Source organism: Neolamprologus multifasciatus, chromosome 19, assembly GCF_963576455.1.
Source record: "Neolamprologus multifasciatus chromosome 19, fNeoMul1.2, whole genome shotgun sequence".
Classification (NCBI taxonomy): Eukaryota; Metazoa; Chordata; class Actinopteri; order Cichliformes; family Cichlidae; genus Neolamprologus; species Neolamprologus multifasciatus.
The window spans coordinates 3960874-3986717 of NC_140457.1; the positions used below are offsets into that span (position 1 = coordinate 3960874).

The 25844-nt window shown below is 41.9% G+C and overlaps 1 protein-coding gene across 3 annotated transcripts in view; it reads left to right on the forward strand.

Moving 5' to 3' along the window:
- Positions 1-25844, forward strand: part of syt14a (synaptotagmin XIVa) — a 67106-nt gene that overhangs the window by 33456 nt on the left and 7806 nt on the right. For 2 of the 3 annotated variants that reach the window (XM_085142606.1, XM_085142604.1), the window contains 6 exons: positions 548-700; positions 5431-5658; positions 17654-17925; positions 18010-18459; positions 20933-21122; positions 21645-21701. In XM_085142606.1, coding sequence (XP_084998732.1) covers positions 548-700; positions 5431-5658; positions 17654-17925; positions 18010-18459; positions 20933-21122; positions 21645-21701 — 1350 coding nt within the window. The remainder of the gene's footprint in view (positions 1-547; positions 701-5430; positions 5659-17653; positions 17926-18009; positions 18460-20932; positions 21123-21644; positions 21702-25844) is intronic. The other variant, XM_085142607.1, reaches the window with a different exon arrangement.

Consider the following 25844-nt stretch of genomic DNA (forward strand, 5'->3'; position numbering starts at 1 on the left):
AGAGATGTGGTGCAGAATGTGCCGTGAAAATTTAATAAATGACAAATTAATAAAAAGGCATGAACATTTTTTTTGTATCGAAAAAATATCGAACCGTGACACCAAAGTATCGAACCGAACCGAACCGTGAATTTTGTGTATCGTTGCACCCCTAGTAAAAATGTAGTTTGTTGTTGTTCTGGTTTACGTGCTGAAAATGGTTTTTATTTGTGTATGTTCAATGTGTTCGACTTGTACATAGTTAACCATATATGATCAAATAATGTTGAATCCTGGATATGGATTTGTAAGCAATGAAATTTGAAATAAGGGGGTAGGAACAAGAAAAGTGTAAACTTCATCCTACTCCTTTTCGAGCACACGCTGTAGACAAAGACATATACATGAAAACTTGATGATTTTTAAGTTTTGTTTTTTGTTTTTTTTCTGTTGTTATTTCAATTATATTTGCATGTTCGAAATAAAAAAATTATATCTATCTATTTAAGGCTAAAAACAGCTTAAGTAGTCATGTTTTGATATTTAAAAATGCGTATTTGTTTTCTAGTCTCTCCAGAGGTGCTGGGGTTTCTGACAGCCATTGGACTCTTCATCATCCTCATGACTTTCCTGTTTTGGTACCTCAACAATAAGTTGGCACTAGAGAACCCAGGAAGCCTTCAGTGCCTTGATGAATTCAGGAAAACCACTGAGCTGCAAGGTGAGCATGCATACATTTAAAATGAAAGCACATTTGGTTGTCTTTCTTTCACATCTGATTTTCTTTAGTGCCTTTGATCCCAGCACGAGGCCCGACCTCTGCATGGAGGCATTTTCCACTGACACTGGCCTTTCTCAGCCCATGCCGGGATTACTGTTACTGACAGCTGTAGGACTGTTTACTTGTCATCTGCCCACGGGGGCTTCAAAGGTTTAAAAGGTTGGTGCCCCCCGGGAGCCCACACAGGGAGTTTGCTCGACTCAGAGAAGCCATCTGCAGAAAACAAAGGGAGGCAGTGTAACGCAGCAAAGTGACTAATCTCAATGACCTTCTGTGTGGACAGATTTGGAACAGTGGCTGTTTTGACACATGAGACAAATATTAGTTCGAATTGTCACCAATCTGTTGAAAAAACAGTTTACAGTGTCCTGATTCTGTTTGTTAAAGATGTATGTACTGAAGACTGCATGTTGTAAGTGGGAGTGTATGTTGAGTTAGTGGGAAGGTTTGCAGAGCAACCACGGATTGGGTTATTTTAAAAGCTGTGCTGCCCCCTGCTGGAAAAAATACAAAGCTACAGTGACAAAAAACTAGCTTCCTGACTTCACTTCACTTTTTATTCTCTGCTTTATTGTGTTTCTTTCCCTCATTTTAATTATACCCTCACTGAGCATCTGCATCACATTGAGAAATACCTTCTTCTAATTGACAGGACGTGTAACTAACTGTAGTCTTTAAGTGACCACTTAAGCAGGGATGTCCAACTCCAGGCTTCAAGGGCCAGTGTCCTGTAGGTTTTAGATATCACACCTGAATCAAATGATTAGTTCATTATCAGACATTTGGAGAACTTCAAGACATGTTGAGAAGGTAATTTGGCCGTTTAAATGAGCTGTGTTGGATCAACAGTGTTGGGGAGTAAGGGAATACATGTACCGCCGTTAGTATTTAAAATACAAAATATGAGTAACTGTATTCCGTTACAGTTACCGTTTAAAAAGGTGGTATTTAGAATACAGTTACTTTGTTGAAATAAATGGATTACACGGCGGTACTTCCCTGTTTCATATTGTGGCGGGTCAGGACTGTTTGGGTTTTGTTTGACAGCTACGTTCTGTTGTTCCAGGCGGCAGCGTTACGGTTGCCATGGTTACAGGGTGACGCTCTCTCTCTCTCTGTGTTTCCTGGGTGAGAGAGGCCTTTTTGTTGTTGTTGTGCTAAGCTAATAGGCAGAATGCTACAGGTATAGCTCTAAAGAATGTAGCATCATGGGCAGTGTAGTCCGTGCTGCAGGGAGAATGGACTGCCATACCCGTTATGTGTCTGTGAGCGAGGGAGGGAGAAAAAGGAAAAGTACGAGCTGTCATCGAGCAGAAACGGGAGCTGGAAGCATGTAAATATAATAATAACCACTGCAGCCAAGAAGAGAGCCTGACGAGCCCAGTTGTAAGTAAGCTATTAAGACTCGTCTGTACACCGTGTTCGTGTTTTCCTCTGAAACAATAAGTTCCGTTGGAGCAGCCTTTCAACGCCTCTCTCTGTCTCTGCTAGCAAAGTTGACCCAGACAACAAAGTAAAGCTAGTTTTCGGCTACGAGCCCGACACAGAACCCACCGTATTAGCCAGAGGTCCCTTTACTACGGTTCGGAGCCGCGGACCTTCAGTAACAGTAATAAATCACATTCATGTAGTTGTAAACAGCATGATAATATATTAAGTAATCCAAAGTATTCAGAATACGTTACTCTCATTGAGTAACGTAACGGAATACGTTACAGAATACATTTTGGGGCATGTATTCTGTAATGGAATACATTTTAAAAGTAACCTTCCCAACACTGTGGATCAAGGACACATCTGAAACCTGCAGGACACCGGCCCTCGAGGCCTGACTTAGAGTTTGAATATTTAAGGATGGCAAAGATAAAAAAAAGTCTTTTCTGTTTTCCATGAATAGTTGTCAGCTGTGTAACAACTGTGCACAGAGCACCATGGCAGCTTCATTATTGGAAATAATCTTCATTACTGTTTAAACAGCCTTCACTGTGACTCCAGGTTGCTGCACACGTTTAAGTTTAGACTATTGAAAATCTTGGTTCACTCAATCTCAATCTGTCCTCCGTGTGGAATCACACGTTTGCCTGTTTAAGGGTCTCTTAAATGGTATTGTGAAAACGCAGCAGCTTTTATTGAGACGCCCTCGACTTCCTGCAGTGGAATCCAAATTGGCTCTGGCAATTTGTGCCTTTGTGTTCAGATCACGTCCATTAGCTTTTGTAAAACACACCTGTTACAAATCTATCCAGTTTCTTTTCAACCTTTGTAGTAGTTTCAAAACGTGTCACCTGTTCAGCTTTTAAAACAACAAAAATCTCATTTTGGCGTGTAGGAGAACACCTGGAGAATATCTCATCCGCCGTTGGCCAGGCTGCCAGTCTGTCACGGCACAGCTAATAAATAAATTTGGAAGGTCTTTTTTAAAAGCATTGATGAAAGCATGTTGTTGTTGTGACTTAAAAGGCATTAATTGAAAGTTGCATGATTGTTGCTGGATTGATACAACCAAAGCAGGTGAGCAGATTCGGCTAACCATCAGTTAACTGAACTAAATGAGTTTATGCATTTGACAGATTTATGACTCGTTTAAAGGATGCTTTAGTCCATAAATGCTGTCGAATTTAGAAGAGATTTAAATTTAATATGCGATGAAGAAAAAGTCGCATTGAGTGATAATTCCAGTAGAAAGTGTTGTAGAACCACTTGGCAAGAACAACAAGAAAACCCATAAGAGTATAAGACATCAGAGTAAATGACACACAGGCTGAAAACACAAGCAGAATTTTAAACATCTTGTAAATTTCTCTGAATTCAGTCACTACGTCACGCTGGATGTGTGATGGAGGTAATTTGGTGGAGGAGAAACCAAAAGGAGAGAGTAATATCGCAGGATGAGGGTGCAGATGTTCCTTTTTAATCACAGGGCTCTTCTGTTTTCACTGCAGTGACTTATCAAAGGCTTTTCTGAGCGATCACGAGCTTTCTGTGCAGAATGATTCAATAAGCTGCAGCTGCCAGAACCAGTGCAATGATATTTTTCCCTCATTGATTTTATCTGTTGTGTCCACCCATACGGTGTTTATTTTTATATATATAAAAAAGATGCTTCTTAAAGTGAAGCCAAAGTAAACCTGAATTCCATCTAATAGCCAGCAGGGGGCATCTCCTCTGGTTTCAAAATGCTGTCTATGGAAGGACATCCCATCAGATCAGCAAACATGTAGTGCTTACAAAACCTGTTAGACCATCACCCAGTGTGAGGTTTAATCCTCAGATGTTCTAAATTAACAGTATTGGTGATTCTCAAAATCAATTTTATGTTTTTGTAATGGTTACTCCACCAGTGTGTGCAAGCTCTTTAATCATATTCTTTCATGCTCAAATATAATTATTGTTGTTATCCAAACATTTTCAAGTTTACTCTTTTAGAAACAGCAGAAAAACAAAGTAATGCACATTATTAGTTTTTGATTTTCCATCATTTATTTGCTTTCTTGAACAGAAAAATTACTTTTGGTGGTTGTGTCCGCTCAGATTTGTTAAAACAAGAATTCACTTTGTTTTTTACCTGATAAATATCATTTTTATTTTAAACAGCTTTTTCTAAATAACTTGTGTTTTCTTGCTTTTATGACAGGCGGTCTAATAAATGTACCAAACACTCGACCTGATGAGCTCATAGACTTAATCTCTTATTAAATACAGTGCAATGTTCATTTTGCAAATTATGAACTTCATCGACCTTCATTCAGCTACATTCAAATCCTTCATGACGTCCTTCAACCTTTTGAGCCTGTCATCGTCCACTTTTGTCATCTTCTGTGTGTTTTTTCAGCTCTTCCAGTGAATTCTTCCTTTTATTTTTAAAAAATGTACTAATTTGTTGATTTGGTCGCTTCTAAAGGTTCTTTGTTTTTGTTTTGTTTTTTCAATTTAATGATTAACAGCCGGGAGCTTTCTGTGTGGAGTTTGCATGTTCTCCCCGTGTTTGCGTGAGTTCTCTCCGGGTACTCCGGCTTCCTCCCACCGTCCAAAGACATGCAGCTTGTGGGGATAGGTTAATTGGATAATCCAAATTGCCACTAGGTGTGAATGTGCGAGTGAATGTGAGTGTGAATGGTTGTCTGTCCCTGTGTGTTGGCCCTGTGACAGACTAGCGACCTGTCCAGGGTGTACCCCGCCTCTCGCCCTATGACAGCTGGGATAGGCTCCAGCGGAGCTCCCCCGCGACCCTGAAAAGGATAAGCGGAAGCGAATGGATGGATGGATGATTAACGGCCTCCCTCACTTGTATCGACATCTCTTTGGGTCTCATATTGAGAGCTCCAGCAGACAGCTAGTTCCAGATCTTTTATCAGTATCATTTTTATTTCTATAACGAGGTAACAGGCCTCACATGGCCATAAAACAGTCAGTCAGTGGTCAAGTTACTTTTAAGCCCCTCAAAATGTGTGATTGTGTATAAAATTTCCTAACATAAAGCCAGCAAATTCCTAAAAATACCTCTAATTAATGCTAAAAGTCTTCAGTTCAGTCACACCATGATTGTTTTTGTTTTATTTAATACACACTGTGTGTGTTGAATCATGTCGGAAACAGTTTTTGTGATATATAAGACAGTGTGGAGGGAAATGATTATGGAACTGACTGTATTGTCCTCTATCCCCAAACAGATAAGGTCTACTCCGACGCTGACTTGCAGGCTTCATCGTCGGACAGCGAGGATGAACTGATGGGTCAGTATCAGGAAGCGGTCAGCCGCTCCCAGGGCCTCAGAGGAGGAGCCAAAGTGTCCTCTAATGCCAAGCACACTGGAGGTTTCAGCTGGGAGAGCCGGCAGAAGTACAGCCCGCTTACTGCTGATTATGATGGCTACAGCAGTGAAGCCTCAGCTGATGATGGTGGGTCCTCCCACATTTGACCGTCTTGCATGTTTTCCGTGTATCCACAGATTTGACACAGTGAGAAGTTCAGATATTTCCTTCATATCACCTGAGGGAGTTTTTGTTAAACGCTCACAGTCTTCTGCAGCTCCGTACCAACAAACACCATATGTGTAACACACACACTTATACACACTGTCAGTTAATCTAGAGAGGTGATCAAAGCGAGGCTGCCGTTCAGCACACTCTCCGTGGGAGGGTTGTGAAACAGTCAACTGTCTGTGCAATGTGCACAGCCGCAGCCTCGCACTCTTCCTTCTTCTTTTATAACACGTCTATGTTTCCCTTCTGCCCGACTCGCCATCGCTGCGATTGTTCTTCACCCTTGTCGAGGTGGGTTCAGTCACAGAAGAGCGCTGGCGCTGACCTCCTTGGATTAGTTTGTTATTCATCTGACACGTTATTGGCCTAGAAGCATATCGTGTTGATTTAACGCTATACAAAAAGCCACTCTTGACTTTCTCCTCAGTAAATGTTTACCCAACTTTATGCTTAAAAAATTGCTTAGCATGGCATAAATGACAAGACTTGCTCTGCCTAAAATTAAGAGAATGTGCACGTCAACACTTATAATGAACGTCTTTTAAGCTCGTAGCTTCCTGAGGTGCTTCTTTCACCTCTGTATCCAGCCTGCCATCTAACCCTGTAAGAACCATCCTACACTATGCCCCTAAATGTGAAACTAGCCCTTTAGGGAAAGCAAATAAGCAAATGTATCCGTTGCATAGAGAAGAAAACTGTCAAATTCATCTAAAAGTCCCCGATTGACCTGTTTTTCCGTCCTGCAGAAATATATCGGCAGTGCTGATATACCCAGACAGGAATGTTTGTGTCTGACAGTATTTTTCAAAGACAAAAACAATCTAGTCTTTGCCAGGGTCCTTGATTGGTGAATCACGTCTGAACCAGTTTTTGTGTTATATAAGACAGTGGGTTCAAGTGCCGGGTGTCTGGCACAGTCTATTTAAAGCCGCGTTTGAATGCGTAGCTGGGGGAGAAGTAGTACATGGCGTGCTTCTGACTCCATTAGCAGAGAGGCAACGGACTGCACAAGGTTGTTGTTGAAAAAAAGCAGAGCGTCTCCTGATATCCACTAGATGGTCTCTGTTATCTTCAGATGATGCTTTGAATTTTTAGGTCACTATAGAAAATAATCCCACATGGGGAAATGAGTGCTATTCAGTAATATTATACTCCAGGATTTTCAGGTGACTCTTACTAGCAAAACTTTAGAATGAATTTATATTTAATCTGCCTTCATTTAGAGACACGAAGGAGCCAACTAGAGAATATTGTCCCAAAGGTAATCATCGAAATCTGAAATTTGTTTCTGGTGCCTCAAATGTAAAAGTCAGTGCAGTATTTGCTTTGCAGCTGTGATGCTTTAAAGCAGCATATATCTGCTTACTTTGAAAATACTGCACTACATGTACTAACTGGCCACATTATTAGATACACCTTGCTAATACTTGCGCCTTAACTCTTCGTAGTTCAGATTCAAAGATGCGCTGAAAACCTCTAAGATTTTAGGTTAAATTGACACGATAGCATCACACAGTTGCTGCACATGTGTCGACTTCACATCCACGATCTCCTGTTCCATCACATCCAAGTGCTCTATTTGATTGACGTCTGGTGACTGTGGAGGCCATTAGAGTACAGTGAACTCACTGTCATGTTCAAGAAGCCAAGTTTGAGATGGTTTCAGCTTTGTGACGTGACCTGTTATCAGAAAATGATTACACTGTGCTCATAAAGGAGCCCAAAGTGTCAGGACAATGTCCACCACTCTCCAGTTTTCCTCCCAGCCATTCTCTACCTGCTCAGCCATGTCTACGCCCACCTGGACAAGCTGGCGTGCACTGTGGGAATCATGTTTTTTGAACTTCTCCAGTGCTTTCAGGCCAGTTCTACTGGTGGTAAATCGACAGCGATGCAGGTGGATGCCTCCCTGGTGACCTGGATAGTTTGCTAAGTGACTGGCAGACCACAGTATGTGCGCCTGCAGCCCTGTGTGTCGGACAGTAAGTGTAGTAAGCGACACGGGATCCCTGCGGGGCACTGTCCCCTCTCCCTCATCTTCCCCTTTTACACCATGGACTTTAGCTCCTGCATTGAGGCCTGACACCTTCAAAAGTTTTCTGATAACTCAGCCACAGTGGGCTGTATCAGGCTGTGGTGGGTAACTTTGTTATGTGATGCAGGCAAAAGCATCTGCAGCTTAACTTGGGCAAACTGTATGTGGATGAGAACACCGCTGACTGTTTGCATTTGTGGGGTCTGGGTGGAGACAGTGGAGGATTACAAGTGTCTTGGTGTTCACAATGACAGAAAAATAAACTTCATTAAAAACAGAAGTGCTCTCCAAAAACGTATCAACTTCTGAGATGACTGAGGTCGTTTAATATCTGCCCGATGATGCTCACGGTGTTTTATGAGCCTGTGGTGGCCTGTGCCATCATCTGTACTGTGGTGTGCTGAGGCAGCAGGTAGCAGCGGACTCAATAAACTGACCCACAAGGGCAGTCATGCTGTGGGTGTGGAGCTTTTAGCGTCTTTGTTTTACTTATTTTTTAGCAGAGAAAGTTTACATCCATCCATCCATCTTCTTCCGCTTTATCCGGGGCCGGGTCACACCAAGGCGTTCCCAGGCCAGCCGAGAGATATAATCTCTCCAGCGTGTCCTGGGTCTGCCCCGAGGCCTCCTCCTGGTGGAACACCTCACCCCGGAGGTGTCCAGGAGGCATCCTTGTCAGATGCCCGAACCACCTCAGCTGGCTCCTTTCAATGTGGAGCAGCAGCGGCTCTACTCTGAGCCCCTCCCGGATGGCCGAACTTCTCACCCTATCTCTAAGGGAGAGGCCAGCCACCCTTCGGAGGAAGCTCATTTCCGCCGCTTGTATCCGCGATCTCGTTCTTTCGGTCACTACCCACAGCTCGTGGCCATAGGTGAGGGTAGGGACGTAGATCGACCGGTAAATTAAGAGCTTCGTTTTTACGCTCAGCTCTCTTTTCACCACAACGGACCGGTGCTGCATTTACATTTTCTTTCATATTTATAATTTTTAATTGTGTGTCGATAATTAAAAACAATTTCCCCCGCTGGATTGAGAGTGTTTTGATTCTGATTATACCTCCAGCAACCTGAAATGTTGATACAAGGCATGATGGAGCCATGTGTTCTTGTTTATGCCAAATTCTGACCCTAGCATCTGAGTGTGACACTCATTAGGCCAGGCGACATTTCTCCAAAGCAGTTCTTCTCTGATATCTGGCATCAACCAGGCATTTTCATGCAGAGAGGTCACTGCTTTTCACTTCTCAGGAACATCGTCTGTGAACGTCAGAGGATCAGCAGTAAGTCAGCTGTTTCTGCCTACCTGGCACCAATAATGATGTCACGTTCACCCCCCCCCCCCCCCCCCCCCCCCCCCCCCCCCCCCCCCCCCCCCCCCCCCCCCCCTCAATCGGATGCTTAGTTTGCTCAGTTCATGACGTCATTGTGACCATGTCTAGATCAGTGCAAACAGTAGCTGCCATGTGATTGGCCGATATTTGTATTAACGAGCAGTTCGACATGTGTACCTAATAAAGTGGCTGGTGAGTATATATTGACTGAGCTGTTTACTTTGGTTTGAAGTCATGTTTGTTTTCTTGCACAAATCCATCACTGACTTCTTGCCTGTTGCAGAAACGTCACGTAGTGAGTGCTCTTTGTGCGCGAGAGAGAAGCAGGGATTTGAGTCACAAGAGCCTGCCAGCAATAATTTGAAATTTACTTGGTTTATTTATGACAACATGTTAGCTACGCGAGGTCTTGTTTTGATTTTTTTCCTCATGATTCTAATACCCTTAAAGGTTTCAAGGATTATCCAGATAACTGGCAGATGATGTATTTCTCAGCTGCCAAGAAAACAAACTCAAGGCAAAGCAGTTGTTTGTGTGCCGTCTGTAAAGTTTTTGGTTCATCAGATCATAATCAGCTTACTTATAATTGCTCGACTATAACCAAAGAGGAGGTAAAAGCTCTGTCCGTCCGTGGCTGCACTTCGGTTGAAAGTACTGGAGGATCATTATTTTCCTCCCTGTGGTAAGGCTTTGATGGCTGTGGTTTTCTCTCCCACCAAGCCATCGTGGATCAGCAATAACAAAGCAGCGGCCTCATGCCATGGCTGACATCGGTTCAGGCTTTCTCTGCAATATGGAAAGTTTCATTAGATAAATAGGTGAGTCGTTTCCACGATTTTCCACGAGCGCTAAAGGACAAGCATTTCATTATTTTTTCAAGCAAACAGCCATAAAAGCTTCCTCTCCACACCCACAGCTACCGCTGTTGTGTTTGTCTGAGCATGAAGAGCTTCATCCTCAGGACATATGTATAAAACATGAGGAGGATTGTGCCAGAGCTGCAGAATCAGAGTTTGGGTGCTCCGGTGGCTTCACTCAGACTCCAAAAATAGGAAGTAAGCAGAAAGCAGAAAAATTATCTAAGGTTTCCCTTCTCTGAAGTAAGCCCCTGCTCTAATGGCCACTTTGAGAACAGTGTTGCACAGCATGTGCCGGTGCTTTTTGATGGTTTCCTCACTCATGTGGATAGTAGGATTTCAGCTTATGGTCAATGGGCCCTCCAAATCATTTGCTGTATATGGTTATAAATCGGTCCATAAATAAACTGTGTTGTCACTGTATCCATATTCTTATTTTGTCTTGTCACCTGCACTTTGCTCTTGGCAATAATTAGTGAAAAAAACAGTTATTATAAAAATAATAATTAGATTTAAAGATTAAATGTAAACTGTTCTGTTATGTAAAAAAAACTCTTCTTTTTTTCTTTTGTTATTATTTTCTTTTAAGAGAAATATGGTAGACACTCACATTTCTGTTAATTTACCTGTTGCTATGGTTTCAGTTCAATTTTAATTATATATCACCAAATCACACTTTATTTCGTAAGGTAAAACACTCTAATGAGCAGTGTTGGTCAAGTTACTTGAAAAAAGTAATCAGTAACTAATTACCGATTACTTCCCTAAAAAAGTAATCCCGTTACTTTACGGATTACTTATTTTCAAAAGTAATTAATTACTTAGTTACTTAGTTACTTTTTAAAAACACGATTTACAACCTGAATAGATGATAAAGCGATAGATCGTTCAGCCCAATTCTACTTTTTCTGCATAATCCATCATACAAAATGTAATCAAATGGAAAAGTCTCTTTTTAAAACTTGTTTTATTGGTTTTAATCTTTTAACTTTATGCATCAAGCAAACATTTAATTATATGCAACATTCACTGACTGGAAGAAATTTGTTTAACATTTAAACTTATTTTCTGCACATTCCAGCACATAAAATAAAATATTTTTTGTGTTTACACTCAGTCTTAAAAATAGATGCAACTAAAACACAGCAGAAAATAAATAAAGTCAAAGACTCAATGATCCTTTTGCTCTATTTTCATCTGTAAAGCAGGACTGCGGTAGGCGGAGGTTTACCCTGGTGCAGGTGTGCCGCAGCGGTCAGTGGAAGAATCCGCGACCGCTGCAAGTGCTGCAACTCACTTTCTCTGTGAGTTTCCCATTACGTCATAGGAAGTTTAGGGTTTTTTTCGCTGTAAAAAGAAGTTTTCTTCCCACGCACAACGGACACTAATGTTTTTGTCACTTTTTATGGAATCAAACTCAAAGTAAGGTCAGTACTTCCACGCTTTAAACGCTGCACACTCATACTCTCTCCGTACTCGATATATGGTCCATTGTTGATCTGCACACAGCTGTTGTCACGAACGTTGCACTCGCTTACGTCACTGTCATGAGACATTCTCGACACAGAGAAAACTCAAAAATCAAACAACCCCTTATGACTTGGCGACAGTGGGAAAGAAAAACTCACTTTTTACAGGAAAGAAACCTTCGTCAGAACCAGGCTCAGAAACAGCAGCCATCTGCTACAAGAGGTTGGGGATGAGGTTTCATTGATTGTGGCTTTATTTCATGCACTCATAGCTGATTGGCTTACCTCTGACCAGTAGGCTCAATTAATCAATCCAGAGTTTAGGATTTGATTCAGCTTGCATGAGAGTGGTTTCACTAATCCAACATAAACCTTGGAAAGAAGCAAATTAGTTTTTCACATAGAACAAAATTCACTTGTATTGTGAATGAGGGTGCAGCGATGACTGGTGCCATGTTGGAAGTCGGCCACATTTTACCCAACCAGCTCAATAAGAGCAAAGACCGTTTTCTGAAGCGTTAACTAATAAAAGTGAGAGAATGTTTCTCAGCCACTCAAACCTGCACATTTAGCACTTTTCTCACATGAAAATCGGTGAGGTGTGAGTGAGATCACGATAGCTTTATTCATATGCTGCAACTCAGAAGCAAAAGGAAGCTGTTTTTAGTATCCACACCTCTGAGCTCATGTTTTACAAAGAATATTGACAGAGAATAAATGGGGATTGAAAGTCGTCATAGTCTATACTCTGCACAATTTTTAAGGGATTATTTCTTGAGTGAAATGTAGTTCCAGCAAGTAGTTCCAATCCTGTACATTGTTTTCAGGATTAAGAATAGTTTCTACCACCATGCTAAGCCAGAAAAATAGATCCCGGCTGTGTTTCAGAGATTCTTTAATGAATAAATTAATTATTTTTTTTTCAAATACAGCTTTCACACAAGAACTGGAATACATTGCAGCTGGGTTCAGTCCACTGTTCCACAGAGCTCAAAGTTGGGGGTAAAAAGGTGTACAGTAGGGTGTGCAACTGTTAAAACGCAAACCTGACCCATTGTTACAGGATGCAAGTCATTAGAACCATTTTATTACAGAAAACGTGCTCTCTACTCATTCTCAGCCAACACATGCAAAACAAAATACTATATTTTTTTTAATGTAACTCGAGTCATGCACTCATACTGGGTGTCCTTGTCTCTGACCCGGTTTTGTTTTATCGTTCCGTCGAGTGTTTTAGAATCAGAGACTTTAGTCTGGAGGAGGTCTTTTATTTTGAAAATTGGCTGAATTTTCCATTCGGTTCCTGATGTCTCTGACTTCCTGCCTCCTCATCTGCCCTGAGCAGCTTTAAACAGCTTCCAGTTAAATAAATAAATGAATGAATGAGTAGATTATCCACTATTTTAAGAGATACGGAGCAGACGGTCACTTCTGGGGCACGTCTGGAACTGAAAGCATTGTCTCAAGTGTGTTTCTGGGAAAAAACTAACGATAAAGTAGTAGCTTGTTTGCATTTACACCATGCAGAAAGTGGCTTTAACACTGACACAACTGGGTTCTCACAGGGAGAATAAATATCAGTTTTATGTATTTATTGGTAATATAGCAAATCTATCTGCTTCTTTCACCTGCTTTGTTTAAATTGGGATGATGGCACTTCTGTTTTCTTTACACTTAGCCTCCTACATAATCCGATATTTTTGCTTAACTCCTTTGAAAACTTTTAGAAACTTAGCAGGAGGTCAGGTGTGTTTCCTCCTGCTTACAGTTGGGAAAAGGACAATCGAGTGCAGCATCTCTCATTTTTCATCTAAGATATTTTTACCTGCTTCTCACAGGCGAGATTCACAAACTGTTTTCCCACTTGAAGAGGTACAAGAAGGCAAAACAAGGCGAACGCCAGCAGAGAAGGGATGAAAGGGTGGGTGAGACGAGGGGAGGAATGGTAACCGTCCCAATTAGCGGGCTGGAGAAAAGAGTAGTGCTTTTACACGGCGGCTTCTATCAAATCAACCGCCCCCGGCTCAGCGGGAAAGAGCTGCTCAAAATGGATTTGCTCCTTTTATCAAGCCCTCCATGACACTTAGTTAAGACTCCTTTGCCTCTATCCTGCCACTGATATGTGCCACTTTGAGCTGGTGTCTCACTGACATTATTAAGAGTGAAAGTTTCAGGAACTTGGGAGAAAGCTGGAACATTGTGTTGGAGTGGATTACGTCATGACAATGTTGGCTTTTTCCAAAAGTTAGAGGAAAGAAGAGATCGTTCTTTTCAACTTATGTTCTTCTTCATCTTTTGTTTTCTTTTCTCTCTCTCTGCCCCCTTATTTTTCTCAGCAACAGGCTGGGTTTAAAGCATTCATTCCTCACCAGCGTCCCTCTGGGAGTATTAGCATCGGCTGCTCAGTTATTGTGAATCCAAATTGGACAAAGGAGTCAGGTTTGAGAATGCAGCTGACAACACTATTCAGGGTTCTTTGTAAGTGCCACAGAAATGTTCAGCACAGCCTCACTCTGTGCCTTCCAGGCAACTGAATCATTTAGAAAGGTGAGAGGCATAAAATGTGTGGCAGATTAAGAAGTATTCAGTTCAGTCCTTTTAATGGTGTGTATCTGATGTTTTATTTAGACTGTGCATTCAAAAGATTCCTCTCGCAGAGCGTATTATACTCACGAGGGCAGCTGCATCAGACCTGTTTGTGAGGCTGACAAAGAAGTCTGAAAAATTTCAAACAAAATCATAATAATGACAAATTTACAGATCGAGATAATACTGATAGAGTTAGGATTGAAGATTAAACATTAAGACTCACCTGGTATTGTTACAATTAATTTATTATCTGTTAATCTTTAATAAGATGTACAAATTACATTTGCATAGCATTAATTGCTATGCAAATAAAACTAAGTACACCCCATGACTCAGTAGCAGTGTTGGTCAAGTTACTTGAAAAAAGTAATCAGTAACTAATTACTGATTACTTCCCCAAAAAAATAAGTACTTATTTTCAAAAGTAATTAATTACTTAGTTACTTAGTTACTTTTTAAAAACACGATTTACAACCTGAATAGGTGATAAAGCGATAGATCTTTCAGCCCAATTCTACTTTTTCTACATAATCCATCATACAAAATGTAATCAAATGGAAAAGTCTCTTTTTAAAACTTGTTTTATTAGTTTTAACCTTTTAACTTTATGCATCAGGCAAAAATTAAATTATATGCAACATTCTCTGACTGGAAGAAATTTGTTTAACATTTAAACCTATTTTCTGCACATTCCAGCACATAAAATAAATTTTTTTGTGTGTTTACACTCACTCTTTCAAATAGATGCAAGTAAAACACAGCAGAAAATAAATAAAGTCAAAGACTAGCGGTCCTGTTGCTCTATTTTCACCTGGAAAGCAGGAGCGGGGTAGGCGGAGGTTTACCCTGGTGCAGGTGTGCTGCGGCGGTCAGTGGAAGAATCCGCGAGTTTCTCTGTGAGTTTCCCATTACGTCGTTGTGCACTCGGTGCTTGTTTAGGGATTTTTTTTCGCTGTAAAAAGAAGTTTTCTTCCCACGCACAACGGACACTAATGTTTTTGTCACTTTTTATGGAATCAAACTCAAAGTAAGGTCAGTACTTCCACGCTTTAAACGCTGCACGCTCACACTCTCTCCGTACTCGATATATGATCCATTGTTGATCTGCACACAGCTGTTGTCACAAACGTCGCACTCGCTTACGTCACTGTCATGAGACATTCTCGCAAAAAATCACGGTTTTAGTAACGCAGTAACGCAGCGTTCCTACGGGAAAGTAACGGTAATCTAATTACCGTTTTTGCAATACTAATCCCTTACTTTACTCGTTACTTGAAAAAAGTAATCGGATTACAGTAACGCTTTACTGCCCATCTCTGCTCAGTAGTTTGTGGTCCCACCTTTAACTGAAGTAGTTGTTTTCTCTCACAACACTGTGGAGAAGGTTTAGCCCACTCTTCTTCAGTTCGTTGTCGTTTGCTTTCCTTCCACAGCATTTTAATTGAGCTGAGGTCTGGACTGTGACTGAGCCATTGCAACACCTTGATTTCTTTCTTTTTCAGCCATTCTTAAAAAGAAACACATCAAGGTGATTTGCTGCTGTGCCTGGGATCCTGGGGTCCTCGTGTTGTCGAATGACCCAGTTTGGGCCAAGCTTTAGCTGTCAGACAGACGGCCTCACATCTGACTCTAGAATACTTTTTTTCATGGTCAACTGTGGGCAGTGCCCAGCTCCCATGGCTGCGAGACAAGCCCAAATCATCACGCCTCCACCTTCGTGCTGACAGTTGGTGTTTAATTTTCTCCAAATGTGATGTACAGTGTGGCCAATCACCTCCACTTTAGTCTCATCTGTCCAAAGGGCATCTTGTGGTTTCTTCAGATGAAACTTTGCAAACATAATCCATGGTGCAATGCCAAGATCTGTGTCTTTTTAAGTCTGTAGGGTTGATTTTAAATACATGCTGTAGTTGGTGTTCCACATATGTACTAAATGGGCTACATACCCAACCTGTTGTAAAAATGTAAATACTTTAGGATTGTCCTTGAAGTTACTTAAACTCTGTTAAAGTTTTACATTTCTCTCATTGTTTACAAATAAATAAATAAATAGAAAGATCAAAACCTCCAAAATTGAAAATAATTGCCTGTTTTTCTGTAGCTTTGCACAGTGTCTCTTTGTTTTCGGTGCCACAGAGCTCCATTTATTTATTTACTCTGCTGTAATGCTCACATTCGCCAAATCAGAGGCTGAAAATAGTCTTTAAGAAACGCACGATTTTCCTCCAGTTTGAAAACCATTCAAACTGTTGAGTTTTTGCTTAAAAAAGAAAGAAAGAATAGATATGTGTTTACCCTGATGTAGTGCTTTTAATTGGATAAGGCTAAAAGCCACTGACAAGCTGGGTACGTTGGAAGGCACTAAGACCTTTTTGGTCTTTTGATGCTATGATGTTTGTTGATGATGATGAGAATACAGAACATCACCACCTGCTGCTACAGTGAAGCACTGATGAAGCTGTAAATGTGTGCAACCAAATTACTTCTATCGTCTATCGTCTATCAGGAGCCTTGGTGTTAGTATTGACTCAGCTCTGACTTTGGATGCCCATGTAAAATCTTTGGTTCGCTCCTGTTTTTATCACTTGAGAAACATTGCTAAGCTGAGTCCCATTGTATCGCGCTTCGAATTAGAAATTGTTATTCATGCATTTGTTTCATCTCGTCTGGACTATTGTAACTCTTTGTTTACTTGTTTATGTAAAGCCTCTTTGGAGCGTCTGCAAGTCGTTCAGAACGCTGCTGCAAAGCTTCTGACCAAGTCCTCCAAGTTTTCCCATGTCACACCCCTGCTGATTCAGCTGCACTGGCTCCCCGTTAAATTCAGAATCCAGTTTAAGGTTTTGACCTTGACTTTCAGGGCTCTGCATGGACAAGCACCAACATATATAAGTGAACTTTTACATCCATACATTCCCAGCAGGTCCCTGAGGACATGTGACCAGGGCTTGCTTACACGAGGCTGAAAACAAAAGGCGACAAAGCTTTTGTAACTGTGGCCCCCAGACTGTGGAACTCTCTCCCTTTGAGCCTGAGATCTGTGGACTCAGTGGTCGCTTTTAAAAAAACAGCTAAAAACTCATCTTTTTAAACTTGCTTTTGGTTGATTTTTATTTTTAGGTTTTAGCTTCTGTGAAGCACTTTGTGATTTTTATCTTGAAAGGTGCTATATAAATAAAGTTTTACTTACTTACTTTTACTTACTTTCTTTAATGGTTCCTATTAAATGATAATGCTCACATTCGCCAAATCAGAGGCTGAAAATAGTCTTTAAGAAACGCATGATTTTCCTCTAGTTTGAAAACCATTCAAACTGTTGAGTTTTTGCTTAAAAAAGAAAAAAAGAATAGATATGTGTTTACCCTGTTTTATGGATGTAGTGCTTTTAATTGGATTGACAAGCTGGGTACGTTGGAAGCATTAAGACCTTTTTGGTCTTTTGATGCTATGATGTTTGTTGATGATGATGATGATGAGGATACAGAACATCACCACCTGCTGCTACAGTGAAGCACTGATGAAGCTGTAAATGTGTGCAACCAAATTACTTTCTTTAATGGTTCCTATTAAATGATGTGTTATGATGCGTCTGTATTTTGTTATTTTATCTATTTATATCCTCCCAACCAGTCAACTGCATCCAGAGGATGAGACGGACGCCGCCACTGGATGAGCTTCAGCCACCGCCCTATCAGGATGAGAATGGCTCTCCGAGGATGTCCTGCACCCTGTCAGATCTGGGTGATGCCAAGTGTGATCTGTCCCACACCAGCGGTAGCCCCCACCTCTCTTTCGGCAAGTGTCCCAGTGAGGGCAGCGACGGCCCCGAGACTGAGAGTTACCTCAACAAGGGCTATGAGGAGGACGTGCCCAGTGACAGCACAGCTGTCCTCAGCCCGGAGGTAAATACCAGTCACGCAATATCAGAGTGATACTTTAGATTGAGGTGTTATTTTGAACACTGAACATCTCATTGGTTTGCGTAGGATATGTCAGCCCGTGGATCAGCAGCCCAGCTACCGAAAGGTTACGAACCAGATCCTGTTGCAAAATACGGGACCCTGGACATCGTGTTTGACTACGACTCAGAGGAGCAGCAGCTGTCTGTAACCATCATGGCAGTAACCGACCTTCCCAGCTACAAGCGCACCGGTAACATCTCCTGGCAGGTTCATCTGGTGCTTCTGCCCACCAAGAAACAGAGGGCGAAGACGGGGATCCAGAGAGGCCCGTGCCCCATCTTCACGGAGACCTTCCGCTTCAGCCACGTGGAGTCAGAGATGATCAGCAATTATGCTATCAGATTTCGCCTTTACAGCATGCGACGAATGAAGAAGGAGAAGGTGCTCGGAGAAAAGGTGTTCTACCTCACCAAGCTCAACCTTCAGGGCAAAATGTCGGTGCCGGTCACATTAGACCCATGCTGTGCACTCCCGGTAAGATGATCAACGCAGGTGTTGGCTTTCAAGCTGCCACTCATCACCTCGCTAATTACTTCTCTTTGTTGATTGATCTTTCATCTAACTGGATAACATTTTCAGAGTGAGATCACATTTTGCAGATCATTCTTACTGAACTGCCAGTTTTGTTTGCTTGTTGGCTTTTAATGCTTCTCAGGAGTAGATGGTAGTGCGACACTGCCTCCATTTCATCTTAGGGAATAAACAATAATCAGTTTACTTATTTTTTTCCTTTTGCTCACTTTATTTCAAAGGCTACAAAGAAGAAAGGCAGCCTTAAAAGGCACCTATTTATCCTGCTTCGAATCTGTCAGATATCAGTTTTCTTTCTCTTTAGTATCAATATTTTTATTTATGTAGAAATCCAGGTGTTGAATTAACCCAATACAGCAACATTCAGTGCTTAATTCGCTGAACATAAGATAACTAAAAATGTAAGGAGTATTTTTAGCCTATCCAAAAACACAAGTCCTTAAGTATAAAGAAAGATGTGCTTTACGTAACCTTCAAATGTTAGCTTGCCCAGCCTAATACGGGCTCCTTTTTTTAGCGGGTTGGCTATCTGTTTGGAGATATCTTATTAAAATCTTCCCTGAATCGGGTTTATTTTCCTCACGGTTCTTCTCCATGGCCAGCTTCTGGCCTAGTCCAGCTTCCTCACTCTCTGATGACTTTATGAGCTCAGTCAACAGTTTCAGGTAATAATGAATCAAATGCAAAGTTTATTTTGTAAATGTTACTATTATTAGTGTTCAAAAGTAGGATTATCCTGGTTAAGCCGTTATCCACTGATTGTGATTTCAGTAACAGATCATTAATCCCACTCTGGCTACCACCATATTTTATATCCACGTTATAGTGGCTAGTAGGGATGCACCGATACCGATACCACATTTTCTAAAGTACTCGTACTTGTTAAAAGTCCCCCGATACCGGGGGCCGATACCACGGTCTGAGACCTGTCTATGTTTGAGCGGCATGTAAGGGGTTAATCACAGGCGCCGAGTGCCCGCCCCCAGGCCCCGAGTGCCCGCCCCCAGGCCCCGGCTGCAGCTCAGAGCTGAGAGAAGGGCAGGCGAGACATATCAGCCATGTGGAACTATTTCAAAGTGAACGAAGACGTGAAAACAAAGGCGAACTGCAAATTGTGCTCAGCGAAATTGTCCAGAGGAGGCTCTAAAGGTAGCACATTTAACACAAGCAATTTAATCAAGCACCTAAAGAGTTTACCCATGCTTATTTACCTACGCTTATTAGCACAGAGGAGCATAGCTGATGCTATAGCAGTGGGACGGAAAATAGTTGGGCATTTTAAACATTCCGCCTTAGCCTACTCCCGCCTCGAGGACATTCAGGGACAGCTCAACCAGCCAATAAAGAGACTGCAGCAGGACGTACAGACGCGCTGGAACAGCACGTATTACATGCTCCAGTCCCTCATTGAGCAAAAGCGAGTGCTGGGCGTGTCCGAGCACGAACTCGCTGACTATCTCACCGCTCACCAATGGGCTCTTATGGAGACGACTGTTGCCATCCTCGCCCCCTTTGAGGAACTAACTAAAAAAGTGAGCAGCTACGACGCACTAGCCTCTGATGTCATCCCAGCTGTGACTGTGCTAGTGAGACTTCTAAACAGAGAAACAGACGAACAAATTTAAAATTAAATTTTGTTTTTTATAATTATTTATTCTGTAATATGTTGCATACAACATGCTTTTCATTTTAAATAAATGTTCTTAATTCCAGTGTTTTGTTTTGTTTTTGTTAAATTATAGGACTAAAGCTGTTACCTGTAAATTTAAATCATGTTTTTATTAAGTACTCGGTATCGGTATCGGCGAGTACTGAAATGCAAGTACTCGTACTCGTACTCGTTTCCAAAAAAGTGGTATCGGTGCATCCCTAGTGGCTAGCATTATTTAGTGTGTACTATACGACACTATTTTGCCTAAACAAACACTCTGTGAAGTGTATTAAAAGAAGTCAAAGCCAGAACCTCATAGATTTGAAACCGGAAAACTGGATACATTGTAACTGCATGACGGTGATTTGCAAAATCAAATAGGCATTAAGTTATTCAGCAGTTTTGCCTTTATTCAGGAATATAACCAGAATACAACTGTGTTGGATTACAGATGAGTTGCGCTCATTGGCACAGACAGACTGAGATTGATTGAAACATGCTAGCAACCTGTCTGTGTTTATAAAGTAGATGGCAGTTATTTGCGTACCTCTCCGGTCTGTCTGAGAGTGATTACTCGACGTGATCGATGAATGCGAAATTCAGTACAATGACCAAGTAAGGAGTCTGACGTCCTGCTGGGACAGAGCAGTGAAGGGAGGGTGTAGCGAACTGCTGTTTGAATTGTAATTCATTTGTGTTTTGGAAAATCCTTAACAATTAAAAACTGACATTAAGAATGTTCTGAATGTTTGCCAACTCTTTCAGGGTGGCGAATCCCAGGTCAGCCTCTCAGATATGACATGCAGTGAAAGCGCCTCGTCATTCCAGTCAGTCAGTCAGGCTTCCACACCGGAGATCCTCGTGGGCCTGGTTTACAACGCCACAACAGGACGTCTCTCTGTGGAAGTCATCAAAGGCATCCACTTCAAAAACCTGGCTGCTAACAAACCACCCAGTAAGTACCTTAAAACGTTTAGTTGTCCGGTTAGAGAAAGAGCAGGAAAACACTTTTAATGTTTCAAATGCTACAGCAGAAGAGGACAAGTTGAGCCTGTGCATAGGAGTTTATCTCCTGTAAACATCTGTAGTCAAACTCTATATGTTTTACATACTATGTGCTTCCTTACGCTCAGTCAGAGAGGGACTATGCACAGCGTATAACTTCTCCGAATCAGAGATAGTGAACTCTATCTCGGCCACCACCTGCTTTTCAGTTTTCCTCTGGTTTGATCTCTGGTTTCCCTCATTTCCCGGTCAGCCTCCTCAGTCAGCTTCCAGGAATCTGAGCAGCAAGTTCAAACAAAAACTGCCTCTTGTTGAACTTTGTGCAAATGTTGTTGTTGTCGTTGGCCTTCTGACCCTGTTTCTCTTTCCTTGCATCTTCTGTTATGTCTGCACCTGAAACTCTCTCACCCTACTACCTTTTTGACATCTTGGTCCGCTGTTTTTCTTACTGCTGTCCAACCCTTGTTGTCAGATGGACTGTTCTGTTGTCTAAAACACTTGATAGGTGGACAGGTTTATATTATCAGAGGTGAGTTTCTGTTCTTTCCTGTGAAGTGCCATCAGTGTTAATTTCACATCCTTTTTTTTAATATATCTTCATGGATGCAAATAGATGTAAGTAAATGGAATGACTGTTGATTGACACACTAATTTAACTGGCTTCTATCATTAATATATATCTAATTTGATGCTGTAATATGTTAGACTGACTCAATGTCGCCTCAGTCAGTTGCATCAGATGGCTGCCGCTTCCTGAGCTTGGTTTTCCTCATGTCTTCCTCTTAAAAGGGAGTTCTTCGCTCCCACCGTTGCCAAGTGCTTACTCTTACTGGATCACATGATAATTGGGATTAACTTTGTTTTACAGTATGAAACAATTGTTGCTATAAAAACGTAAATTACATATAACAGCAACTGTTTATGCAATATTGGGAGCCCAAGCTCTTTGCACCCATCCCAAATAAGTTGAAAAAAATGTAACTAAATTCTCTTGGAAGCAGTTTTGATAAGATAAGCTTTTCCCATAAAACCTGAAATATGACTTTCTTTAAATTCATGTAAACTTTGGACCATAGGACTCTTATTGCATTTTAACTCTCATCCATGAAGATGCTCGGCTGTTGTGCTGTAAGTCTTCTTGCTGTATTTCTGAATGCGTATCACATCACGCATGCATCTGAGATCCCCCCTCCTGCCCTCCTTCGCCCGTTTCTTGTGTTGCCTGGAAGTCCTTCGTGTTTTCACTCAGCCTTTTTCATGCTATGTTGGTCTAGTTTTCTTGGTGTCTGATAGCCAGCAAGAAGGAGATGTTGTCATTGAGTGCTGGCCTAATTCGAACAGTACGCTTTGCACATTTTACATTTTTCGGCTTTGCTTCCAGCATATGAAACATAAACAGGACTTCTGAGTTGCATAAATATTCATCTAAAAGCCACACTGTACTGTCCTCCCATTAATTGCCATGTTCCATGTATTCGTGAATGTCTCTAACTAATAACTAGCTGTCAGATTTTGATATTGTTTGTACATTCCTGAATAGCATATCCACATACTTCATAGTCTTCAAATTGTACTTGGAAAATAGTCGCATCTGGCAACACTGAAAAAAACCTTTGTGCAAAATCCTCACGAAGGCCTTGATTGACTTTGTGCATCCTCACAAAGTGGAAAGAGCACGGTGAAAGATGCGGAGCAATTTCAAAGCTTCTTTTCTGCCATTTCAAAACAGTACCGAGCCGACGAGTCAAGTTAATCATCAGCCGCAGCCCCTCTCATTCAGCAACAATGCCAAAGAGCCATGCATCACCGCTACTGACCACTTAAGACATCCACAGCTCTACAGAGCCCATTCAGCAGCAGTCAAAAAAGAAATCAAGGCTATTTTTTTCACTCTGCTTTTATGTCAAAGAGAGCAACTGAATGTGTGATTGAAGGCGGTGAGCTAGGCGTTGGAAGGCAGCTGGCACTCGACAGCATGAAACCCTCAGCAATTCATTCCTTATACCCCTCTTAGACTGGAACATAATACACAGCATTATTACAGAGTATGGTTGTAGACGAGGGGCGAAACACTCTCAAAGATCCATTGTGATTGCCAGTCTTGCCTCGCTTACTTTCCGCTGGATTTATGGCTTCAGTTTGTGCCATGATTTCTGCATTGAAATGAGGAGTGAATAAGGAAAGCGTGAATGCTGAAATCACTTGATAATGGCAGTGTTTTTCCTTTTTGCTTTTTCCTCTTCTGGGCTAAATGAATGAGCTTTATCAGGATTTTGTTTTTTGGAATGTGATCAGCGGGGTAATAAAAGGTGGAAAGTGTCGCAAACCGCGAGTATCAGCAGTACAAGTCGTGCTTCTAAGCTCAGAATTCTTAAATACTTTAATCCCGACTCGATATATTATGTTCTGTCTTTGATTGCTAGGGTCTTGAGCTAAATATGTTTTTTCATATCTCATCTGAAAGCTTCATATAATAACATATTAGAATTATGCACCAGCAGTCGTACTAGTAGCAAGTGCTTTTTCTGTTCCGTTTCACATTAAAAGCCCCTATATGCATGAAAACCTGGCAACATGCTAGCATTAGTTGCATAACGCAACTATTAAAATAAATACTAACAAATGAAATTATCATTTTTATTCATCAGATTATTAAAAAATAGATTATTTAAAGAGTTTCTAGTGCAGCTAAGGGGCAGAGGGCTGTAGGGTTTTTTGCAGATCATTTGGTTGTGCAAGCTTCCTTGAGCAATGAGAGCTGGCGCCTCCAAATTTAAGGCCACAGTTCTCAGCCAGACAAGGGTGGATTGCCCACTCCAGGTTGGAGATGAATTGCTGCCCCACTTGGAGGAGTTCAAGTACGTCGGGGTCTTGATAACAAGTTGCGCCTCAAGTGGACGCGTTCGATTGCCTCTGGGTCTTGATAAGGAGCTGGGGAGGAGTGGAACAGGAGGCTAGCAGGATTGATGCATCAATGCAGACGATGTGCCACTCTGGTGAAGAGTGAGCAGAGTGGGAAGGTGAAGCGGCCGATTTACAAGCGAAATTTCAATGAAGCTGTGTAAAATAAAGTGCAATCATTTGCAAGTCTCATAAACTCTTCACAACAAAACTTTCACTATTAAAATTCACTATTTTAAGGAAAATATTGGCACATTTTATACTTGATGGCAGCAACACCCACTAAAAAAGTTGGGACAAGATCAAGTTTACTACTATGTTATTTTAACACCAGTCTGTAAACATGTGGGGACTCATGACACCAGTTGCTGGGCTTCTGGGAGAGGAAGGTCGTCCCATCCGTGTCCGATCTGTTGTTATGGATGCAGACCTCTCTTTAAAAAGATGCGATCAGATTTGTAGGTAGCCAAGTCCGTAGGGACTAATACACCCCATAGCATCAAGCATGCAGCTTTTGAACAGCGCTGATAACAATCTGGATGTTCCTTCTTCCCTGTAGTCTGAAGGCTGCAGCGTCCAGAGCCTTAACCTGCATTCGTGGATGGCACAGTGAACTGTGTTCACAGACAGTGATTTGTGGAAGTGTTCCTAAGCCCATGCACTGATTTCCATTAAGCAATCATGCCTTTTTCAAGGGCATCCAATACTGATTTTTGGTCGTGTCCCTCGCACACAAAGGTTTCTGCAGATTCTTTCATTAGATATTTGGTGCTATAGATTATAACATGTTGACAGTTTTGAGTTTTGCATATTCTGAAATTCTTCCACAGTTTGCAGACAGTTTTTTTTTTTTGCTGTCTGGTGAACCTCTGCCTGTATTTACCTCTGAGAAACTCTGCTTCTCTAAGATGCTCTTCTTATGCTACTGACTGTTGCGAATGAACGTATTTGCAAAATGATCTTCCAGCTGTTTCTTTGTAATATCACGAGACGTGTTGCTGCCAAAACAATTCAAAATGAGTCCATCCATCCATCCATCTTCATCCACTTTATCCGAGGCCGGGTCGCGGGGGAAGCAGCCTAAGCAGTGCCACCCGGCACACAATGCACCCGACCCCTATGGCGCCTCCTGTGGGTGGTGGGCCTGCGGGAGCATGGGCCCATGTCTCCTCTTCGGGCTGTGCCCGGCCGGGCCCCGTGGACTAAGGCCCGGCCACCAGACGCTCGCCCTCGGGCACCCTCCCCGGGCCTGGCTCCAGGGCGGGGCCCCGGTAACCCTATCCCGGGCAGGGTGAACTGTTCCCTCGATGTTCTCTTCATATGAGTCTTCTGAATCGCTCTATGTCTGGTCCCTCACCCAGGACCAATTTGCCATGGGAGACCCTACCAGGGGGCAAAAGCCCCCAGACAACATAGCCCCTGGGATCCCTGGGACACACAAACCCCTCCACCACGATAAGGTAGCGATTCATGGAGAGGAATTCAAAATGAGTCAAAAAGTAAAATGTTTTAATTTAAACATATGACCTGTTTTTCTCTGTTGTATTGTGGATGAAATATGGGATTATAAGAAAAGCAAATTCTGAATGTATTTGCATTTTACACAGTGACACAACTTTTTTTGAGTTTGGAGTTGTACCAGTCCCTCCTACCTTCACAGCCAAACACTGTGGGCAGTGCCCGAAAGAATACGTTTGCAGAAAAAAGCGGTGAAATGAAGTTCCTCCCATGAGTGTTTGGGCTCTCCGGGGGAGTAGCTCAGCCATTCAGA